At 44.6% G+C, this 19,204-nt stretch overlaps 1 protein-coding gene across 1 annotated transcript in view; it reads left to right on the top strand.

Moving 5' to 3' along the window:
* Positions 1–18,531, top strand: part of dntt (deoxynucleotidyltransferase, terminal) — a 95,486-nt gene extending 76,955 nt beyond the window's left edge. Inside the window, exon 9 of the mRNA XM_037688217.1 lies at positions 18,445–18,531. Coding sequence (XP_037544145.1) covers positions 18,445–18,531 — 87 coding nt within the window. The remainder of the gene's footprint in view (positions 1–18,444) is intronic.
* The last annotated feature ends 673 nt before the right edge of the window (positions 18,532–19,204 follow it).

Raw genomic sequence — 19,204 nt, 5'->3', positions numbered from 1 at the left:
CATCCATACATCCATACATCCATCCATCCATCCATCCATCCATCCATCCATCCATCCATCCATCCATCCATCCATTCATCCATCCATCCATCCATCCATCCATCCATCCATCCATCATCTTGTTCTGGACTCAGGTCTCGGGGCAGCATCTTGAACAGGGAGGTCCAGGCATCTCTTTCCACAGCCTCTTCCAACTCTTCTGGGAGGACTCCAAGGTGTTCTCAGGACAACCGTAGTCTCTCTAGCGTGTTCTGGGTCTTCCCCGGGGTCTCCTCCCAGTCTGACATGTCTGAACCACCTCACTTGTCTCCTCTGGATGTGGAGGAGCAGTGGTTCTACTCCGAGTCTCTCCTGATAACTGAACTTCTCCCCCTGTCTCTGAGGGAGAGTCCAGCTACCCTGCAGAGGAAACTCATTTCAACCTCCTGGATCCACAATCTCATTCTTTCAGTCTCTACCAGAGTTCATGACCAGAGGTGAGGGCAGGAACGTAGACCGACCGGTAAACAGAGCTTTGTTTTACCGCTCAGCTCTCTTTTCACCACAACGGACTGGTACAGAGTTCACAATACTACAGATGCTGCACCAGTCCGTCTGTCAATCTCACGCTCCATTCTTCCCTCACTGTGAACAAAACCCTGGGATGCTTGAACTCCTCCACTTGAGGCAGAACCTCACCCTCGACCTGAAGAGAACAATCAGAGTGAGGACCATGGCCTCAGATTTGTAGGTTAAAACCAAACAAGTTGATTAAATATCAAAGTGTTATGTGATGTCATCATTGTATATTGATGACATCATTGTATGTTTCTATTCAATGATGAAATTAGTTCTCTGCATTTAACCCATCACACCTGAGATACACCCAGGTGGAGCAGCGGCAGCTATGTAAGCACCCGGGGAGCAATTAGGGATTGGGTGTCTTGCTCAAGGACACCACAACATGTGGGCATGGCGTGGAGTTGAACCTGTGACTTTCTGGTCCAACTCAGCTGCCTTACCTCTACACCATCTCAGCTCCCAAATAAAAAAACATGAAAACAATATTTGGTGGAAATTTTGTCATGAGTGGAAACTTTCTCTGTGGGTTGAGCAGCCTTCTGTGTGAGAGCTCGTATTATCACTGCAGACAGAAATGTCCTCACCGTAGGTATCAATGTCAAAACTACAGGAGAGACGTCACCTCGGGTAATTCTCTCCTCTGCTGGTCACATATCAGAAAATCGCCAATTATTGTCCCCAGAACAAAACAGAAACTATAAGAGTCTGATGGGACGACCCTGCCCTGGAAAAACTGGGTGGTTGTAGACAAATGGACCAATCTGCTGCATGAAGACGTGTTTGAGCAGAGGTGGGTGAGGAACAGCTTCTTAAGCTGGGATCAGACCATGGGATTTAAAAAATCTGAACATATCTCACATTTTCAGGCCATCGGCTCCAGATTTAACTCTTAATACCTTGTCTTACGCTCCCCAAGAAGCTTGCACCTGCCGGGGAGATAAAGACACAAAATGACAGATTACAAGTCGGTGGGATTTGTAAACAGGATTTAGAAAATTGGACTATCCTGAATGTTGCAAACGTGCATTCTGTGAGCGTTGTCACAAAGGAAAGACAAAACGCTCTGCTGCACTGATACGTCTGCAGAGGACTTCAGAGTGACTGCGCAGTTCAGACACCAGAATAACTCAGAGGAGAAACGAGTGATGAAGCTATAAAACATATCTGTGGGAAGAGAAGACATTATTTTGTGTAGGTCTTTAACGATGAACCACCAGGAGTCGTAGTAAAAACAAAATGTGACGTCTTAAGAATCCGCCCCCATAGTTTATTTAAAACATGAGATTGACCGAGAGAAATCCTTCAGTTCAAGAGCAGAGATCATCGTTCTTATTTTCAGGTTCAGTAACTTCTAGGGCGGCATGGTGGCACCTTGATGATTCTTGGTGCATGTCTTGGCTTCATGTGGACTCCTCGTAGACCTCGATGAGTCTCGGTGCAGATGTTGGATACATATGGACTCCTCGTAGACCTCGATGATTCTCGGTGAAGATGTTGGCCACACGTGGACCTCCTGTCACTCTTTAGGGCTCTGAATGGCTGAGTCCCAGGAGTCGAGACTCGACCACCAGATTCTCAGGGAGGACTAAGTAGAGGAGTTTAGGTATCTAGGTGTCTTGCTCCTGAGTGACGATTGGATGGAACAGAAGATGGATCAATGGAACAGAAGATGGATCAATGGATAAGGGCCTCATCCTCAGTAATGAGGGTGTTGCTCCAGGTGGTCATGGTAAAGAAAGAGTTGAGTCTAAAGGCAAAGCTCTGGATTAACTGGTCCGTCTACATTCCATTCCTCACCTGTGGGCATGAGTTTTGAATCAGGACTGAAAAATCAGATGGGGTGGGGGGCTCAGGCTTACAGACCAGGTGAGGAGCTCCATAGTCCAGGGGGAGCTCAGACTGGAGCTGCTGCTCCTGTAAAGGAGTCAGTCAAGGAGGTTCATCTGATCAGGACTCCTCCTGGAGGTTTCAGGCAGACCCCAGTGAGAAGAGACCCAGAACTCTCTGGAGGGATCATAGATTCCCTCTGGTCTGGGAACATCTGGGGTCCTCCAGGAGGAGCTGGAGAGGGTCTCTGAGGAGAGGGAGGTCTGGGTTCTGTTCTGGACCAGCTAACTCCCTGACCCAGACACCAGTGAGCGGTAGAAGAGTCATGGATGGATTTATCTCAACATAAAACACGTTAGTTGGAAAAATCATAAATCCAGGCGTGACATCACGGTTCAAGAAGTTTGAAAACCCCACTGGGGGGCTTCATGCAGCCGCTGTTTGTCTGAGGCTTACTTTTCAGTCAGCTTCTGTCTGCTTGCCATAATCATAGTCAGGGAGCGACAGACACAGATGTGTGGTTACCATGGTGACCGTAATGAGCCACTGGCTCGTCTTCTACAGTTCATATGAAGAAATGTCTTCTTTTTCTCTGCGCTCAGATTTTTACAGTTTTTATTTTTATTGTTGGAGAGCAGACGCTTCATCTCTGCAGAACCTTTAGTTTCGTCTTCAGGTTAGTTTTGAACACTAATTCTCATTTATTTGCCTGCAGTCTGTATTCTGGGCTGAAACGAGGATTCCCTCTCCCGGGAAGCGTTCGTATTAAAGCTGCAACAGGTCGGACTTTCTCCTTCTGTTCTACAAAAACCATCATTTCCTCCTCAAAGGAGCCGTCACTCAGCATTACCACCAGAGTCTTTGTTTGCACAAATTTCAATTCTTTCCTCTGTCAGTCAAAAGAGGTTCAAGGAGTTTTTCATTTCAAGGATTTGCTTTGATCGCGTCGGCTCGGACGTTTGTCTGTTCCGTCCCCGGGTCGGTTCTGGAGGTGAGGAGCGACAGCAGGAAGGAGCTTCAGAAAGATCTATGTGCAGCAGCAACAGGAACCAAATGGAATCGATTGTTTTCTGGAAAGATGACTTTCGCTCCAAGTATTCTGGGATTTGTTTGAACGTTTTTCTACCGATGGCTCTTCAGATTTACCACAGAGTTCATTTTTAGATTTTATAACCTGGATGTTTAAGTTTTACAGAATAATCAGCTCTTTTTCATCCTGAAGAACTTTTTTCTCCCTCTTCTCTTTAAACAAGATGTCTGTGAGCTCCGACACTCAGGAAATGATTTTTTGCGTGACAGGTGAACGATGCTAATATGAACATTAATTCCAGGACTCAGCGGCGCGTGATTGGTCCGTTTCTTTTAGAGGTCAGAGAAACAATTAAGGGGCTTTAATGAGAATGACTGGGGAGTGTGAAATAATAAACCTGCTGATGTGGAGCACTTTCAGAACGCTCCACCACTTTTTGGTTTTGTCTTTACTTTGCTGCTTTTATTCAGATTTATTACTGATGAGTGTTACACTTTGACTTTCGCCCGCTGCCCTGAAGGCAGGAGATCATGTAACCATGCACCGTGACTGAGCGTATGTTCTGTGGCTGTCGGCTAAAATGTCTTGTGAACCACTACACTACAGCTCTTTACCCTCACTTGGGTCCTCAAGGGGTCATGGGAGTTTGCCCATCCAGTCTATTTGTTTTGTGGACTTGGAGAAGTCTTTCAACCGTGTTCCTTGGGGTACACTGTGGGGGTGCTCCATGAGTATGGGACTGGGGGCCCATTACTACGGGGTGTTCAGTCCCTATACAAGCAGTGCGAGAGTTTGGTTCACATTGTCCATAGTAAGTCGGACCCTCCAGAGCTGCTCGTTGTCACAGATTCTGTTCAGAACTTTCATGGACCGAGTTTCTCGGTGCAGCCAGTGGGTGGAGGGAGTCCGGTTTGGTGGCCTCAGGATTCTGTCTCTGCTCTTTGCAGATGTTGTGGTCCTGTTGGCGTCATTGTGCTGTGATCTTCAGCTCTCACTGGAGCGAATCACAGCCGAGTGTGAAGCAACTGGGATGAGAACCAGCACCTCCAGATCTGAATCTCTGGTCCTCAGTTAAAAAAGGGTGGATTGTTCTCTTCAGGTTCTGCCTCAAGTGGAGGAGTTCAAGTTTCTCAGGGTTTTGTTCACAGTGAGGGAAGAATGGAGCGTGAGATTGACAGATGGATTGGTGCAGCATCTACAGTATTGTGAACTCTGCGCCGGTCCGTTGTGGTGAAGAGGGAGCTGAGCTGTAAGTCAAAGCTCTCTGTTTACTGGTCGGTCTACGTTCCTCCCCTCACCTCTGGTCATGAACTCTGTAGAGACTGAAAGAATGAGATCGTGGATCCAGGAGGTTGAAATGAGTTTCCTCTGCAGGGTAGCTGGACTCTCCCTGAGAGACAGGGTGAGAAGTTCAGTTATCAGGAGAGACTCAGAGCAGAACCACTGCTCCTCCACATCCAGAGGAGCCAGTTGAGGTGGTTCATCTGATAAGGATGCTCCCTGGGCACCTCCCTAGGGAGGTGCTTCAGGCATGTCCGACTGGGAGGAGACCCCAGGGAAGACCCAGGACACGCTGGAGAGACTACGTCTCTTTGTTGGTTTTTGTACAACTTTTCCTCCCTCTTTGTAATCTTTATTTTGCTGCCCTACAAAATGGGAATTAACTGAATAAAAAGAAATATTTTACCAGTAAATACTCCAGATTAGTGAAGTTAGATGATCATTTTTTTGTCTTGAAAAAGTTTAAATATGCTCTGCATATAATGAATCCAACTCTAAATTGTCCCTAGGTGTGAGTGAGAGAGTGAATGGTTGTCTGTCTCGTTTGTCTCTGTGTCCCTGTGATGGACTGGAGACCTGTCCAGGGTGTCCCTCGTACAGTGATTGCTGGACATGGGCACCGGCGACCCCCGTGACCCAAAATAGAAGAAGTGGGTAAAAGATAATGGATGGATGGATATAATGAACCCCTCGTGTCCCACCTTCTGCAGCAGGTCTCTTCAGGCTCGTCTTTATAATCTTAGTCCATCTAACCTGGACTTTTTGTCCATTCTTCATGTCCAAACATCTCCAGATCCTGCTGGTTTCTGGTTGTGCTTGTGTCCAACAATCTTTAAATCAAACCAGAGCCACTTGGACACTTGATGGCCTAAAAGAGAGGTGTCCAGTCCTGATCCTTGAGGGCCTCCCTCCTGCATGTTGTAGATGTTCCTCTGCTCCAACACACCTGCTTTGAATCACTGGGTGATCAAGATGCTTCTGCAGAACATGAGGAAGTAATTGAACCATGAATCAGGCGTGTTGGAGCAGAGAAACATCTACAACATTCAGGATAGAGGCCCTCCAGGACCACAATCAGACTCCCCTGGACTAAAAGTTCAACTTTGATCTCATCTGACCACAGCAGCTTCTTCTACATGTTTGAGGAATAAATTCTAACTGTCCTGCTTTATTAACTTTTTAAAAATCTGTTGTTATTTTCCTGTCACTCTTCCATGAAGTCCAACTCTGAGCAGCTTCTAGTGGTCCAGTGGACAGACCCTCCATCTCTCAGCTCCATCAGGGTGGTCTTTGTCCTCCTGGATGTGTCTGATTAATCTCCTCCTGACCCGCTCTGTGGGTTTTGGTGGTCGACCCTCTCGTGGCAGATTCGCTGTGATGACATTATCATTCTTTTTCTGAAAAATGGATTTAATGGAGCTGCTTGGAGATGGTCTTGTAGCCTTTACCTTGAACCTGGACATCTATAATCTTCCTTCTGAGCTTCTCAGACAGCTCCCATTGGCTGCTGGTTCCCTTTAAATAAACTGTCACTGCGTGACCTCTATTGAAGGTCAAACAGTTAGAAATTAACATTTAACGATGCCAACAAACATATCTTCACAGTTTCTGTATCGTTTTAAAATAAACATCAAATCATTTTTTCTCACATTATTTTGTTGATTTTGTCGACACACACGTTTTACAGACGTTTTACCTGAATCACTTTTTAACAAAAGTGAATTATTGTTTCGATGAGCTCTAAAGGGACTTGTAGTCCACACGACCATCTGAGAACCAGAAGAGTCCACCAGCGGCTGCATCACGACTCAACTGTACATTTATTTTGCTGCTCTTCACTCGGACAGTGTGACTTTAAGAAATCATCGACGGTCATCTAATCAGCCGTCACAGCGGGACGAGTCCATCCAGCAGATCAATGATAAATCAGCCTGACAGACGTCGCATGGCAGGGGTCGTAACAACAGGGAGGAAGTGTGAAAGATGGAGTGAAATTAAGGGAAATTACAGGCTAAAGAAAAATGATGCACACATTTAGAGGAAGGGAAAGAAAAGCAATCTTTGAGTAATGTGCGAGAATATTATCTGTTCACTTAATCTACTTAAATTCTCTCGTCTCTTTTCCCCTGCCACCTCCACCCCGAGCTCTTCCTCCACTTCTCCAGCCTCCCATCCACCCACACAGTGCCTGTTACCGGCGCTAATGGGGGGAAATAAAGGCTGAGAAGTATTTATAGATTCCATTGAGCTTGTATTTTGCATCACTAAAGAATGGAATTCAATAGCATGCTATTATCCTTGAAATCCTGCAACCTGCAGTCTATTTTATCTTGAAGCACGACGTAAAGAGGAGAAATGATTTGCCTCTTTGGAACAGGGAGATGGGAGGAGAGGACAAACAAGGATACAAAAGATTTGGGGGTGGATGAGTAGACAGATCCAGCTCCATTATTGATGACACCAAACCGCAGCAGGTTTTAGGAAGGCTTGGTGTTCAGCCATGTCTGCTTGTCATGTAACATTAATTGACCTGGTTCCCAGTGTAGCACTGAACCCCCCCCAGTCCGTCCATTTCAGTTTACCCCATGATTTATTTACAGCAACACTCGACTGAACGTTAGGTTGGTTCAGGTTTGTCCTGCGGTCAAGCTGAGGATACGTTTGCTGTGGAATACCTGGAAGAGTACGGGCACAAAGTTGATCACATTTTCAAAGAATAAGTAAAACTGGATTTTAGGACACCCCCCCCCCCCCCCCATGCTCTTAATGAGCTGTAGGTAATTTTGATTGTGGCAAATACAGAAAACCTTTATTGTGAAGGTGACACTGTTGTTCTGGCTAAATGTGGCTTTTCCCGTCTTTTTCTGCATCTCTGAAACCGTCTCGCCACAGGAAGCCCATTCCCACATCATGAATGTCCACAAACACATTTTTAATAAAGTTTTTTTGAAGTGTGGACTTTTAAAATGTTATATAGTCGGTGCAGACTTGACACATTGAGGTTTTGATGTTGTAACTTCCTGCCTGCCTTCTGCACCAAAAATCACAACCATGGAGCCATCTTCACCGGTTCTCATTCTGTCACCTTAAAAACCAGTGTGTGCTCACACGGCGTGGGTTTTTGTTTTCAGTGGAAAATATTTTATGAAAATACTTAAAGTAATGAAGTCTTTGGACCAGTGTCATGTCCAGGGAGTCACAGAGCAGGACCCCACTAAACTGATCTGATCTTTACCAGGTTCTAAAACAATTTAACTCTCATCTCAAATGAACAGAAAGACGACAGATTCCAGCATGTCTTTATTTATTAAACTAAAACTGGTTCCAGTCCAGATCCAGCAGCTTGTAGAACCTCCTTTAGTAACAGGAAGCGGTCCTCTGTGGGACATTTTCCGTCTCATGAGGCCTCATATCAGCAGAAAAGTGAACGAGAAGTTCAGAAACAAAACTGATTTGTTTGTTGAGACGATTGCTGACGCTGCAGGATAAACGTCTGCATCAGGACGCCAAGTGGTCACGCAAGGCTGGCTCCTATTCAACAAACCAATTAATTATTAATGGGCTGTAGCGGAGCAGAGAAGGTTCATTTAATGTTATCATTAGAAGGCCGTACTGTTTGGGTCCGTCCAGAAATAAGAGGCACAAGAACGTCACTCAGCAGTTTCTTAGACTTGACGTGAAATTTTAAAATCTCACAAAAACATCCACACTGGAACACAGATTGTTTTTGTTCTTTTCTCAATTCAAATACATAAATCAAGTTAATTAAAAGGTTTGATTAGCCTCATCAACTCACAGCAACAAGGTTTCAGGTTTAAAGCCGGTAGGCTCTTATTTTAGATGTTGCACAATATGGAAGTGCCCGGGCAGGTTTAGTGAAGAAAAAAGTCAACATCAAAGCATAAAGTCAAATATGAGATAATCTGACTGTCAGTTAAGGTCCAAACAGCACCATACGATAAAGTGAGATCCAAACGGCACCATACTACAAGGTGAGGTCCACACAGCACCATATGATAAAGTGAGGTCCAAATGGAACCATACGACAAGGTGAGGTCCAAATGGCACCATGTGACAGGTCAATGCCAGATCTCTTTTTTAAACGAGTCCCGGAGGCTCAATGGTATTAATCTGTATAAATGAAGGTTGAATTAATTCCCCAGAAACCACAACAACCATGGAGCCATTTTTATTGCTGCTTTGCTGCCTTCTCCTCTTTTTTCATCAAATGTTATGTTCCAGTGGGTGGTGAGACCCAAACAGAAGGTTCTGACCCACGTGAAGCTTCAGTGTTGAAGCTTCCATCTCTGGCCACCAAACGTTCTGTAAAGGCAGCTTGTTGTCTCTGGCGTCCTCTCTGGTGAGCTCGATGTCCTCAGAATGGATGGCTTTAAACTATGAGACGTTCTAACTGTACGCTGACGACTCTTTACTGGGAAGTAAATTTAGTTTGGATCTAAAGCAGCCGGTGAAGCTACGGTACTTATCCAAGCCTCATCCAGACATAAAAAGCTTGGAGCGCCACATCTTCCAGATGTTTTTAAATGGAGAAGTCCTCCCAGATGGGAAGCAAAACATCTTCCTCTACAGAATAGAGTTCTAGTTATTTATTTATTCAGAACTTTATTTTGGATTTACAACATTCTTTATGACAGAGCATCCACACCTACATAGTTTGACAGTAATTTTCTTGTTAAGCTCGCTGGACATCTGGTTAGCCTCGTTAACCCGTTTTCACAAGCTCAAGACAAAATATCTTTCTGAAATAACAACCAGGGTTCTATAGATTCATTTGTTTCACTACATTTTACAGTTTTTATAAAGTGTTTGTTGCCACTTTTGCGAGTCAGATGGATGTTAGAGGTGGAGTTGTGCTGACGGGAGGTTCACTGCAGGTGCGACACACCTAATTGGTTGAACTGTTTCTTTAAAACGATGTGATGTTTGACTCCCTGACAAGACAGCTGCTGAAGCATGCTCGTTTTTACAGCTCTAGAAGACTATGCCAGAAAAATAAAAGCATTTTAAGGGGAGACATTTTAAAAAATGTTTATTTTTATTAAAGACTATTTTTAAAGAGAAATGTTTTTCATATTATTGTTTTTAAAGACATTTAGATGGATGGATGGATGGATGGATGGATGGATGGATGGATGGATACTTTATTGGCCCCAAGGGGAAATTTGTCTTGGACATTGTGCGCTAAACAAAGCTTCTTCCCCAGTTAAATACACCACAAACAATAAAATCCCATGAACAGCACAATAAAATAAAAATGAAAAAATACATATTGCTCAGTAAAAACACATATTGCACATTTACAGGACTAATAAATGTGCCTGTTCTGCCAATAAGCATATTTTCACAGTCAAATATCAGTTAAATGAAATGATTCTTCATCAAAGCTCCTAGATGGGCTCAATAAAAATTTCTACTTAAATTTTGAGGCGTTTTAATTTTAGCTTTGGCAACAAAGGCGGAGGAAGCATTCGGCTTGTGTTGCACCTCTCTCAGACGCTTTGAGTCTGTTCAGTGCTGCTGGGCAACCTAATCAGCTAAATAACTTTGATTTGCAAATGTTTACCCCTCCATGGGAGCAGAGCACCATAACATCAGGGACGTCGGCTGAACGTCCTCTTGTTTCTGATTAGAAAATACGTTTTTTTCCGGCCGCCTGCCTCCATGCCCGGTGCCGGTGCTGATTAGGAAGCCAGAGGAAGATAGGTGATGATGATAACACTAAACTCAACAGCTCTTTTATGGACGTGGTGCTTTATGATGCTTGTGCTAATTGCTGGTGTGATTGGTGAGGGTTCTGTGCCTCAGTCAGGCTGTCCTGTGAGCTGAGCTCGTCGTGCAGGCCCAAGCTCCGGAGAGGTGTGGGTGTGCAGCGGTTTGTTTCAGGGCGAAGACACAGGGCCATAATCCACATCCCACTTTTTCTGCCCCTGTCAGCCATTTTGACCTCACTGCAATAAAAACCAGGTTAATTTAGGTTGTTCTTTAATCTCTTGATGATGAAGTGATCTAGTTGTTAAACGATCAAAACAAGGAAGACGACTAAATTAGAACATTTCTTCACTTACTATCATGAAACGCCCGAAGGGGACGTTACACTGGTCTGTAGGGTATTTTATTTTGAAAAATGGGCACTTCTCCTTCATGTGCTTGATTCAGTCAGTCATTTTTCGTACCATCAAGCCTAAAAGTTAACAAAGAGTAAAAAACTAACTTTACTGGAGAATGTATTTTTCCACACAAGTCTGTGGGAAAGCAGTCTCACGTCCACCTTCTTCCTGGTTGCTCTGCTGTTTAAATGATTCTGGTACAACTTCCTGTCAGACAGGAAGTAGCAGTAATCATTGGTTAACCATGGCAGCAGAGCACGGACCACAGTTTATTTGAAAGTAATTTACATTCAGTTCAGCAGATAAAACTCTGTTTTTGTTTTGTTCACATTTATTTAACAACCATAAAGTTTACTAAAGTAGCCGTGTTGCGTTCAGGTACCTGTTGTGTTCAGGGCTGCAGAACAACCAGACCAAACTAAATCAGTGTCTACAACAACAGAGTTTGAACACGGACCAAAACAAAAAGAGTTCCTGTTAAAACAAGTTTAGTTTCATCTCCTACCTACAGATGAGGAATTAAGAAGAACGTGTCTGAACAACGTGAACTTGAAGAGAACACCTAAACTCTGCATGTGAGCTCATTTCACTTTGTTGACAAACGGCCGACGGAGGAAAACCTGCATCCTACTTTGTGTCTGGACGACAATAAACCACCGGAGGAGACACTGGATCCTCAGAAGGATTGAAAACAGTGACGAGAACATCAGGGATGATTTCAGGTGTACGGAGGTCACAGATTTATATATTTGTTCATCTTCAGTTTTATAATTTTCTCTGTAATGAACCCGAGCTCAGTGATGGAGGACTTTAAAACTTTGTCTGGACTCTGTGTCTGATTTAAGGTTGTGGTTCTCAACCCTGGTCCTCGAGGAACACTATCCTGCATGTTATAGTTGTTTCCCTGCTCCAACACACCTGATTCAGTGATTAAAATACTTCATCAAGTTCTGCAGAAGCCTGTTTATGAGACTGAAGGGTTGTGTGTCTAACCAGGTGGTCAGTTGCTCAGGAGCACCACAGGGGCGTGTACTGTCACCATTCCTTTTCACTCTGTACACCTCAGATTTCCAGTACAAAACAGACTCCTGTCATCTGCAGAAATATTCTGATGACTCTGCAGTGGTCGGGTGGATCAGAGATGGACAAGAAGCTGAGTACAGGGAACTGGTGGACCGCTTTGTGGCATGGTGTGGAAACAATCATCTCATCTTGAATGTGAACAAAACAAAGGAGATGATTGTAGATTTCAGGAAAAACAGGAACAGGTCCAACCCTATTTCCATCATGGGAGAAGAAGTGGAGGTGGTGGAGAAGTATAAATACTTTGAGGTTCACCTGGACAACAGACTGGACTGGAAATGCAACAGTGAAGCATCTACAAGAAGGGACAGAGCAGACTGTACTTCTTGAGGAAGCTGAAGTCCTTCAGTGTTTGCAGCAAGATGCTGCATATCTTCTATAAGTCTGTTGTAGAGAGCGCTGTCTCTTCTGCATCATCTGCTGGGGGAGCAGCACCAGAGCAAGTGACTTAAAAAAGATCAACAAGCTCATAAAGAAGGCTGGCTCAGTTCTGGGGACTCCTCTAGAACCTTTGGAGATGATTGTACAAAGAAGGATTCTTCATAAAATGAAGAACATTATAGACAACCCTCAGCATCCTCTTCATCAGACTGTCATACAACGTCAGACTGTCATACAACAAAAAAGTGTCTTCAGTCAGAGGCTTCTTCAGATCTGCTGTAGGACAGACACTACAGGAGATCCTTCCTGCCCACAGCATCAGCATCTAGAACAACTCTCTAATGAAACCAGGACGATGAGTTACAACATTTAATTTACCTCTGGGATTAATAAAGTGTTTTTGAATTGAATTAATCACCTATTCATTCAAATCAGGGAAACAACTATAACATGTGGTGTTCCTCAGGGACCAGGGTTGGGAACCACTTTAAGGCTTTAAGGTCAATAAGATTGTGTCCCACCTCTTTTAACAAAACACCACTGACCTTATTACTGTGGAGACACTGACACACCTCAGAGCTTCTCAGGTTGTTCATCGCTTCACTGTCAGAAGAACTGAGTCAATGAAGTAGCTAAATATGTTAGCAGATGTAGCTAAATATGTTAGCAGATGTAGCTAAATATGCTTGTATAACCTATACCGCAACCACAGTATGGTTATACAAGCACTACTTTGTTGGTTTTGAACCAGTTTGACATGTCTGTCGACGAGGAAGAGGGCCGGCACCGGAGGAGGGGGTGTGCCGATGAGACCATCTTAGCACCAACATAACTGGTTTGTTCCACTTTGGAGTAAGCTGTTGGGGGAAGAATCAGTTTTGTGTGGTGTGTTTCCTTGACTGATGAAGCCTTATGGATGGAAGGTGAAACTTAAAAAAAAAAAAAAAGAAACTGTCCAGATGACCTGACTGAAAATTGTTGGATTGTGTACCTGGATTATTGAGTATGGACTTTGTTTGGTCACGGTATGGTTAGTTTCTGAGTTTGACGTCACAGCAATCCAGCGTGAGTTGTGAAACTGCACAGTGCGTAGCGGATTTATATAAATTTATCTTGTTGTCGTTAAAGAAACTAAAATATTCCCAACATACAGCGATGTTCTTTTCATCAGCAGTTCTATTAAAATACGTGAAGAGCGAACGTTCTGCTTTGAAGACTTCCTGCTCGCCTCCAGTCTGACCTCTTTATGTTTAGTTTTTAATCATTGCTCTGTTGTTGCCGAGTAGTCAACTCTGAAAATGGGACGGCGGCATTCTCAGTGTGCAGATTAATTTGTCTGCTCAAGAGCTTATAAAATGAGTTTGCACAGATTTTAAGTTGTTTGAACTTCTCTGCTGGACCAGTTTCCCCTGTTAGTATTATTGAGTTTCTCCACATCTCTAAGGGTTTGCAGTCCTATATGTGGTAAATCTCTTCATTCTGTACATTTCCTTCTTGTAATTTAAAGCTCCTTTGGTTTGTACCATGGTCTCCTAAACCTGAGGCCACAGGTTTGAGCCTCGGTTGCATCAGGAAGAAACTATTGTCAAATGGTTCATGAGACGTCACTCGCTGTGGAGACCCCTGGAAAAAAAAATCATGTGCATCTAAACCAAAACATTTAAGTCAGCCCAGTTCAAGATGGCTGTCACAGCTAATCAACCTTAGCTTACACAAAAATGGCTACAACGCTGAGGATTTTACAACTATTGAGATAAAACTGGACGGATAGTGGCTGAGTGTAACATTTACTGGAATACCCAGAGACGACTGAGAGGTCAGACTCCAAGACTCGTATAAATTACAGCTCTTTATTTACAGTGAATTAAATAAAGTTCATCCAACAGGGAGGACCTGGGAACAAGGAGAGGTGTCAGGATGATGGAGATCAGAGGATGATCAGTGGTTCCAGTCCAAAGAAGAGCATGGAAGGTGACTTGAGGCAGTGGCTGGAAGGCAGTAGAACAGCTGAGGTACATCACAAAAGGTCTCAAAGATTCACAGGAGGGTCCTGGAATAGGTGGGTTGCAGGAAGCAGATACTGAAATACGAGGAGAACACAATATACTTTATTTGTAGTACTACACAAAGTGGCTGAGAGCACAAATACTGGTGGGCATGTAATGCTCCAGCAGGGAAGAGAGCTCCTCTGCAGCCGTTTATGCTCCTGGAGCTCCTCAAGGAATGATCCACAGCTGTAGCTTGTTGGAGCCATCTTGGAACTCAGGAAGCTGCAGAATAAAACTGCAACTACACTGAGAGTCATTCACAAAACATAATTCAAGGGAAATACTGCAATATCCTGAGAGACTGGGCTTATTATTACTTTAAAGGTTGAACCAAAACGACCACAGCTTCGTCATTTCTTCACATAAAATTATCCGAGTCTAAAACTCTGGCAGGAAAGGCAGCGGGGAATACGCATCCTTCCAGGAGTATCTATAAATTTAGTTTTTCTGTGGAAAACTCACTGGAGCTTGTGTTGAGCTCCATCTTTGCGGCAGATTTAAGCAGGTTTTCTCTGAACTACCTCCTTGGTTGATGCGTCAGTTGAATCGGGCCAGAGTTGGTCGTGTCCGCCCGTCCTGTGGAGCAGAGGGCCGGGCGGCAGAGAGGACGACAGGCAGCAGAGAGGCGGCAGATGTTTTGCAGGAACTGATGAGTGTGCGTTCACGTCCGTGAGGGATGTCATTATGTGGCGGACAGAACAACGTGTTGTTGATTAGTACCTTATTAATTCAAGGACACCAGCTCGCGGTGACACACATGGCTGCCGTCCCGGCTCATGACGGTCTGCCAGTCCTGTCTCGGATAACAGATAACCTCTCCTTCTAATGAACTACGTCTCTGTTCCTCCACTCCACGCTCGCCGATACTAAAAACTCCAGAAGAAAAGCTGCTTTTTGCCGTTTCAAGCAGGCGCCTAAAGGGGAGATTTCAGAGGTACAGTTTATTTCCCACAGAGCCCGTACTGTGCTGGGGTAAGTAAATAAAACTGCATCTACCTGAGGGCACCGGGAGGGGGTGTAGGAGCTGAGGGACACGGAGCCATGGTGAGTCGAGGACAATGTCCAATTTAGTATGTTTTGAATCTCATCTGAGCTTCGTGTTTTTCTCCGTTAGTCTCTGAACAGAGTCACACAACGTTGGAAACCCATTAATTCTCTAAATCTCTTCAGTTATTTCATTTCTCCTCCACCTTCTATCCCTCGTACGTTTCATCCAGCGCAGCTTGTCATGTTAGAAACGCCGTGTGTCTGCGTTTTGTGGCTTCTGGAGCGGTGGGAGCACCAAATGTGCTCAGGCTGTGAGAGCAGTAAAAACCATGGTCGGTGCTGCGCAGGTTCACAGATCCCTCCGATGGTTTTAGTCAAATGGAACGTTTCGCCAACAGCACGCCTGCCCTAAAGGAAACATGGCGGTTTCAGTGTGCAAGAGAACAAAAGCCAAGTTCTCCTTAGAGCTTCATCTGCAGAAGTGAAAGGTAGGGGATGATGTAATTACCTGTGTCTGCTTATTTTTGGTCTGTTAGCAAAATATCTCATGAACCACAGCACATGTAACTAATTAACTTTACAAGTTAACTCGATTCAAGATGGACGCAACAGTTAACTGACCTTAAAAATACACACAATCGGCTATCAACTCTATTTTACAGATATTAAAGTGAAATTTGATGTGACGGAGGCAGTCACCTCCAACACTCACTCTTTGCTGCATGTGAGGTCTTTATTTAAAACGCTAACCTTCTGTTGGGTGACGTCTCATTGGTCCATGGTCAGGAGACAAGACTGGAACTCAAAATTATTATAAAATTGCTTAAAAATGAGCAATATTTTGGATGAAGTCTCGGAGTGTTTTTCATTTAATGACCTCATATTTGGAAGGCTAGTTTTTAAATTTGGTTTATTTTTGAGATGCGTGGCTCGTATAATCAACTGCGCACGTGATTTTGATGCCCATCGTGCCACACTTCCCTTTGCTTGTGTTCCCCCCCCCCCCCCCCTGCAGTTAGACCCTTTTTTCAATAATTCTGTATCGGTGAGTGTTTAAAGCCTGAACGTTCGCGGCTGAAGCCTCAGACGTTCCGTGTCAGAGAACAACTCTAGATGTTCACACACTGAAACCAGCCTGAGAAGGGTTTGAGGTGCCCATGGCAACTCTGTAATTATTTTGAGAGACTGTCACACATTTTTTTTGAACATGTTCAAAATTAAAGTAACAAGACTGTGAGCCTCTGACTCATGCTAGGAATCTGAAAACGCCCCCCATGAGCGTTTCAAGGCATTTAGAAGAGTGTCGAGTTGTTGAGTGCCAGCCCACTGAGATACTGACCTCACAAAGGGCTACAGATGAATTTTTGATGCACAACATTTGGTGTGGTAGTAGCTGAGAGTCATCATGAGCACATTCTCTGAGCACTAATGGAACATCTTGCGAGGTTGTGTTCAGACTAAGTTCTGCTTCCTGCCACCCAGCTCAAACACTGTGCGACGGGTTCCAGTGCACATTTGACTGAAATGTATTCCTGTAATTGGCAATAACCTCGTCTATCTTTTTCATTTCCATGCAAAGTCATTTTACTTTTCTTTTTTTACATTTTGTTGAAGCAGCGCTCTCACGGGTTCTCCAGGCTTCCTACACATCTCTGACAGAAACCAGCCAAAAGCTCATTTTATAAACTGGTTAGTGTGACATTCTTTAAAAAAGGACTGGTGTGAAAAGAGTTTGTTGCGGTTTGGACTCAAACCTGTGAGCAGCGTGGCCCTCCTGTCATTCACGATAAAAATAAAAGTCTGTATGGAGGGAGACATGCCTTGTAGTGGTTTCCTTTCTCTCTGTTAGCTCTGCCTCTGGCTGATGGGGGGAGCTGACAAGATCGGGTGTCAGGTCCAGTTTAGACTTGAAGGCAGGACGCGTCACACTTTCTCTCCGGGCTGTCTCACTCCCAAGGTGAGTCATGCCTCGTCACCGCTCCTATAGAGACGTAAGCCATCACATTGTTCTGGTAGATGTCCAGCGCCTAATAGCCCTGTCGTGATTTGTCAGGGAAAATACTCGTCTGCTGAAGAGGGCAATCACTTACAGCAAGGTTGGAGTGTGGAGAGGAGAGGGAGCTTTTCAAACGTAAATCTGTGCTGTCTCAACGTGGCCGAGTCTCCGCTCAGCTGGGCTGATACACGTTTAAATCGATACTCGCAGCCTGCAACGAATGTGTGAAAACATCTTCCTGCATCGCTGTGGTCCTGAGACTAGTTGAACCCTCAGAAGGTCTCCTGGGAAAACAAACAGCCATGCATTCATTCATTCATGATGCTGTCTGTAAACATGATCATTTCTGACAAAGCTTATGAATCCGTCTAAAGAAATGTATTTTCCCGTGTCACGGAGCGACGTGCGGGAACTGTAAAATACACTCTGTTCCTCTGTCCATTTGTGCGTTGTTGTGATGATAACCTGAAAAATAAGCAACGTGCCGACTTCCATTTTGGTGTGTGGCTGCATCTAGGATCAAGAAAGGTCACGATCAAAAATTGGGTTGCCACGTAAAAATCCAAGATGGCCACCACCATATAAATGTGTAAACCAACCATCCCAAACATTTGATAAAACTGTTGTATAGTTTCCACAAATGACTGGGGTGTCTGAAGATGAACACGTGGTCAAGGCCACCAATGGTCAAAACCACAGACACTCCTGACTGAAGTCCCTCAGTGACGTGTCGCTCGTTTTGTCAGTTTCGATGCTCCTGTAAGCTTGCAGTTGGGGATGGTTTAATCCTTTTGTATCCATCACTGACTTGTGCTTTTCTTAGTGTCCTTTAGTCTTTATGGTGCAATGGTAACCAAGAATACCAACTGAGCAGGGTCAGACCTTCCAGCAGGTGTTTCTACTGCCATCACTTGGGACAAATCCACTGAGTCTACCTGCACCAAGAGGCCAGACCTCTGAGTTAGGACAATTCTTATAAAAGGGGGTGAATATTTACTGAAGGGTTCATTAAATCTGTCCAGTCGTTCATTAGATATGTTGCTAACAAAAACAAACATCCTCTGCCGGAGATAATTCTGCACAAATCAAGGATTGAGTGTTTGCTTGTCCTCTTCTCTCCAGAAGGAGTTCCTGACGGCGACGACTGAAAAGGACATCTTTGACCATCTGGGCCTGGAGTACATCGAGCCTTGGCAGAGGAATGCGTAGGCCCCCGTGCTGCACCCTGGATGGATGAGACCCTGTGCTGTGGGGACATCAGCGACTCTACCATCTGCTCGCGGTTCTGAAACTCTCCTGTGATTCAAACAAACTCTTTTGTGTTGCTGTTGCCAGTTTAGTTGTTGCTACAGTCGCCTCTGCCTCTTCCGTTGTAACGTGTGATTCATAACTCAGCTTGTTCACTATTGTCTGACGGAGAATAAATATTTCTCCTGCACCATTCTGGGTCCGCCTGTTTCTTACATGTCGTAATCAACGGCAGGACAAAAAAGTAAATCAGCTGCAGTGTACGAATCGCCTGCTGTGCCTGCAGAAAAAGAAGCAGAGGTAAGAGGGTGACTACTGAGAGATAAGGAAGGCGAGGGAGAAAACAGGAAGAGATGACAGAGGCGAGGGCGAAGGGAGGCTGTTCTGTTGAGCTAAACGTTGTAATCACCCTCCTCCTGGCAGGGAAGTGCTCGGCGTGAAGCTGAGCCAGGTCTCCAGGGGAAATGAGAAGCGGGTAATGAGCGTCGGATAGACGAGTGCTTCGCGTTGCATTTAGTCTCCATTTAAGCTCTGTGTCCACTGGAGATCATTTAACTGGAATTCCCCGATTCAAAGACCCAGAGTCTCTGCTCATTGTCCCACATTTCATGTCCTCCCCCAGATAGTTGGCTGA

Source organism: Nematolebias whitei, chromosome 1 (genome assembly GCF_014905685.2).
Source record: "Nematolebias whitei isolate Nwh7 chromosome 1, NemWhi1, whole genome shotgun sequence".
NCBI classification, from domain to species: domain Eukaryota; kingdom Metazoa; phylum Chordata; class Actinopteri; order Cyprinodontiformes; family Rivulidae; genus Nematolebias; species Nematolebias whitei.
Note: the sequence above shows the minus strand (reverse complement) of the source record. Positions and strands in the feature narration are given on the sequence as shown.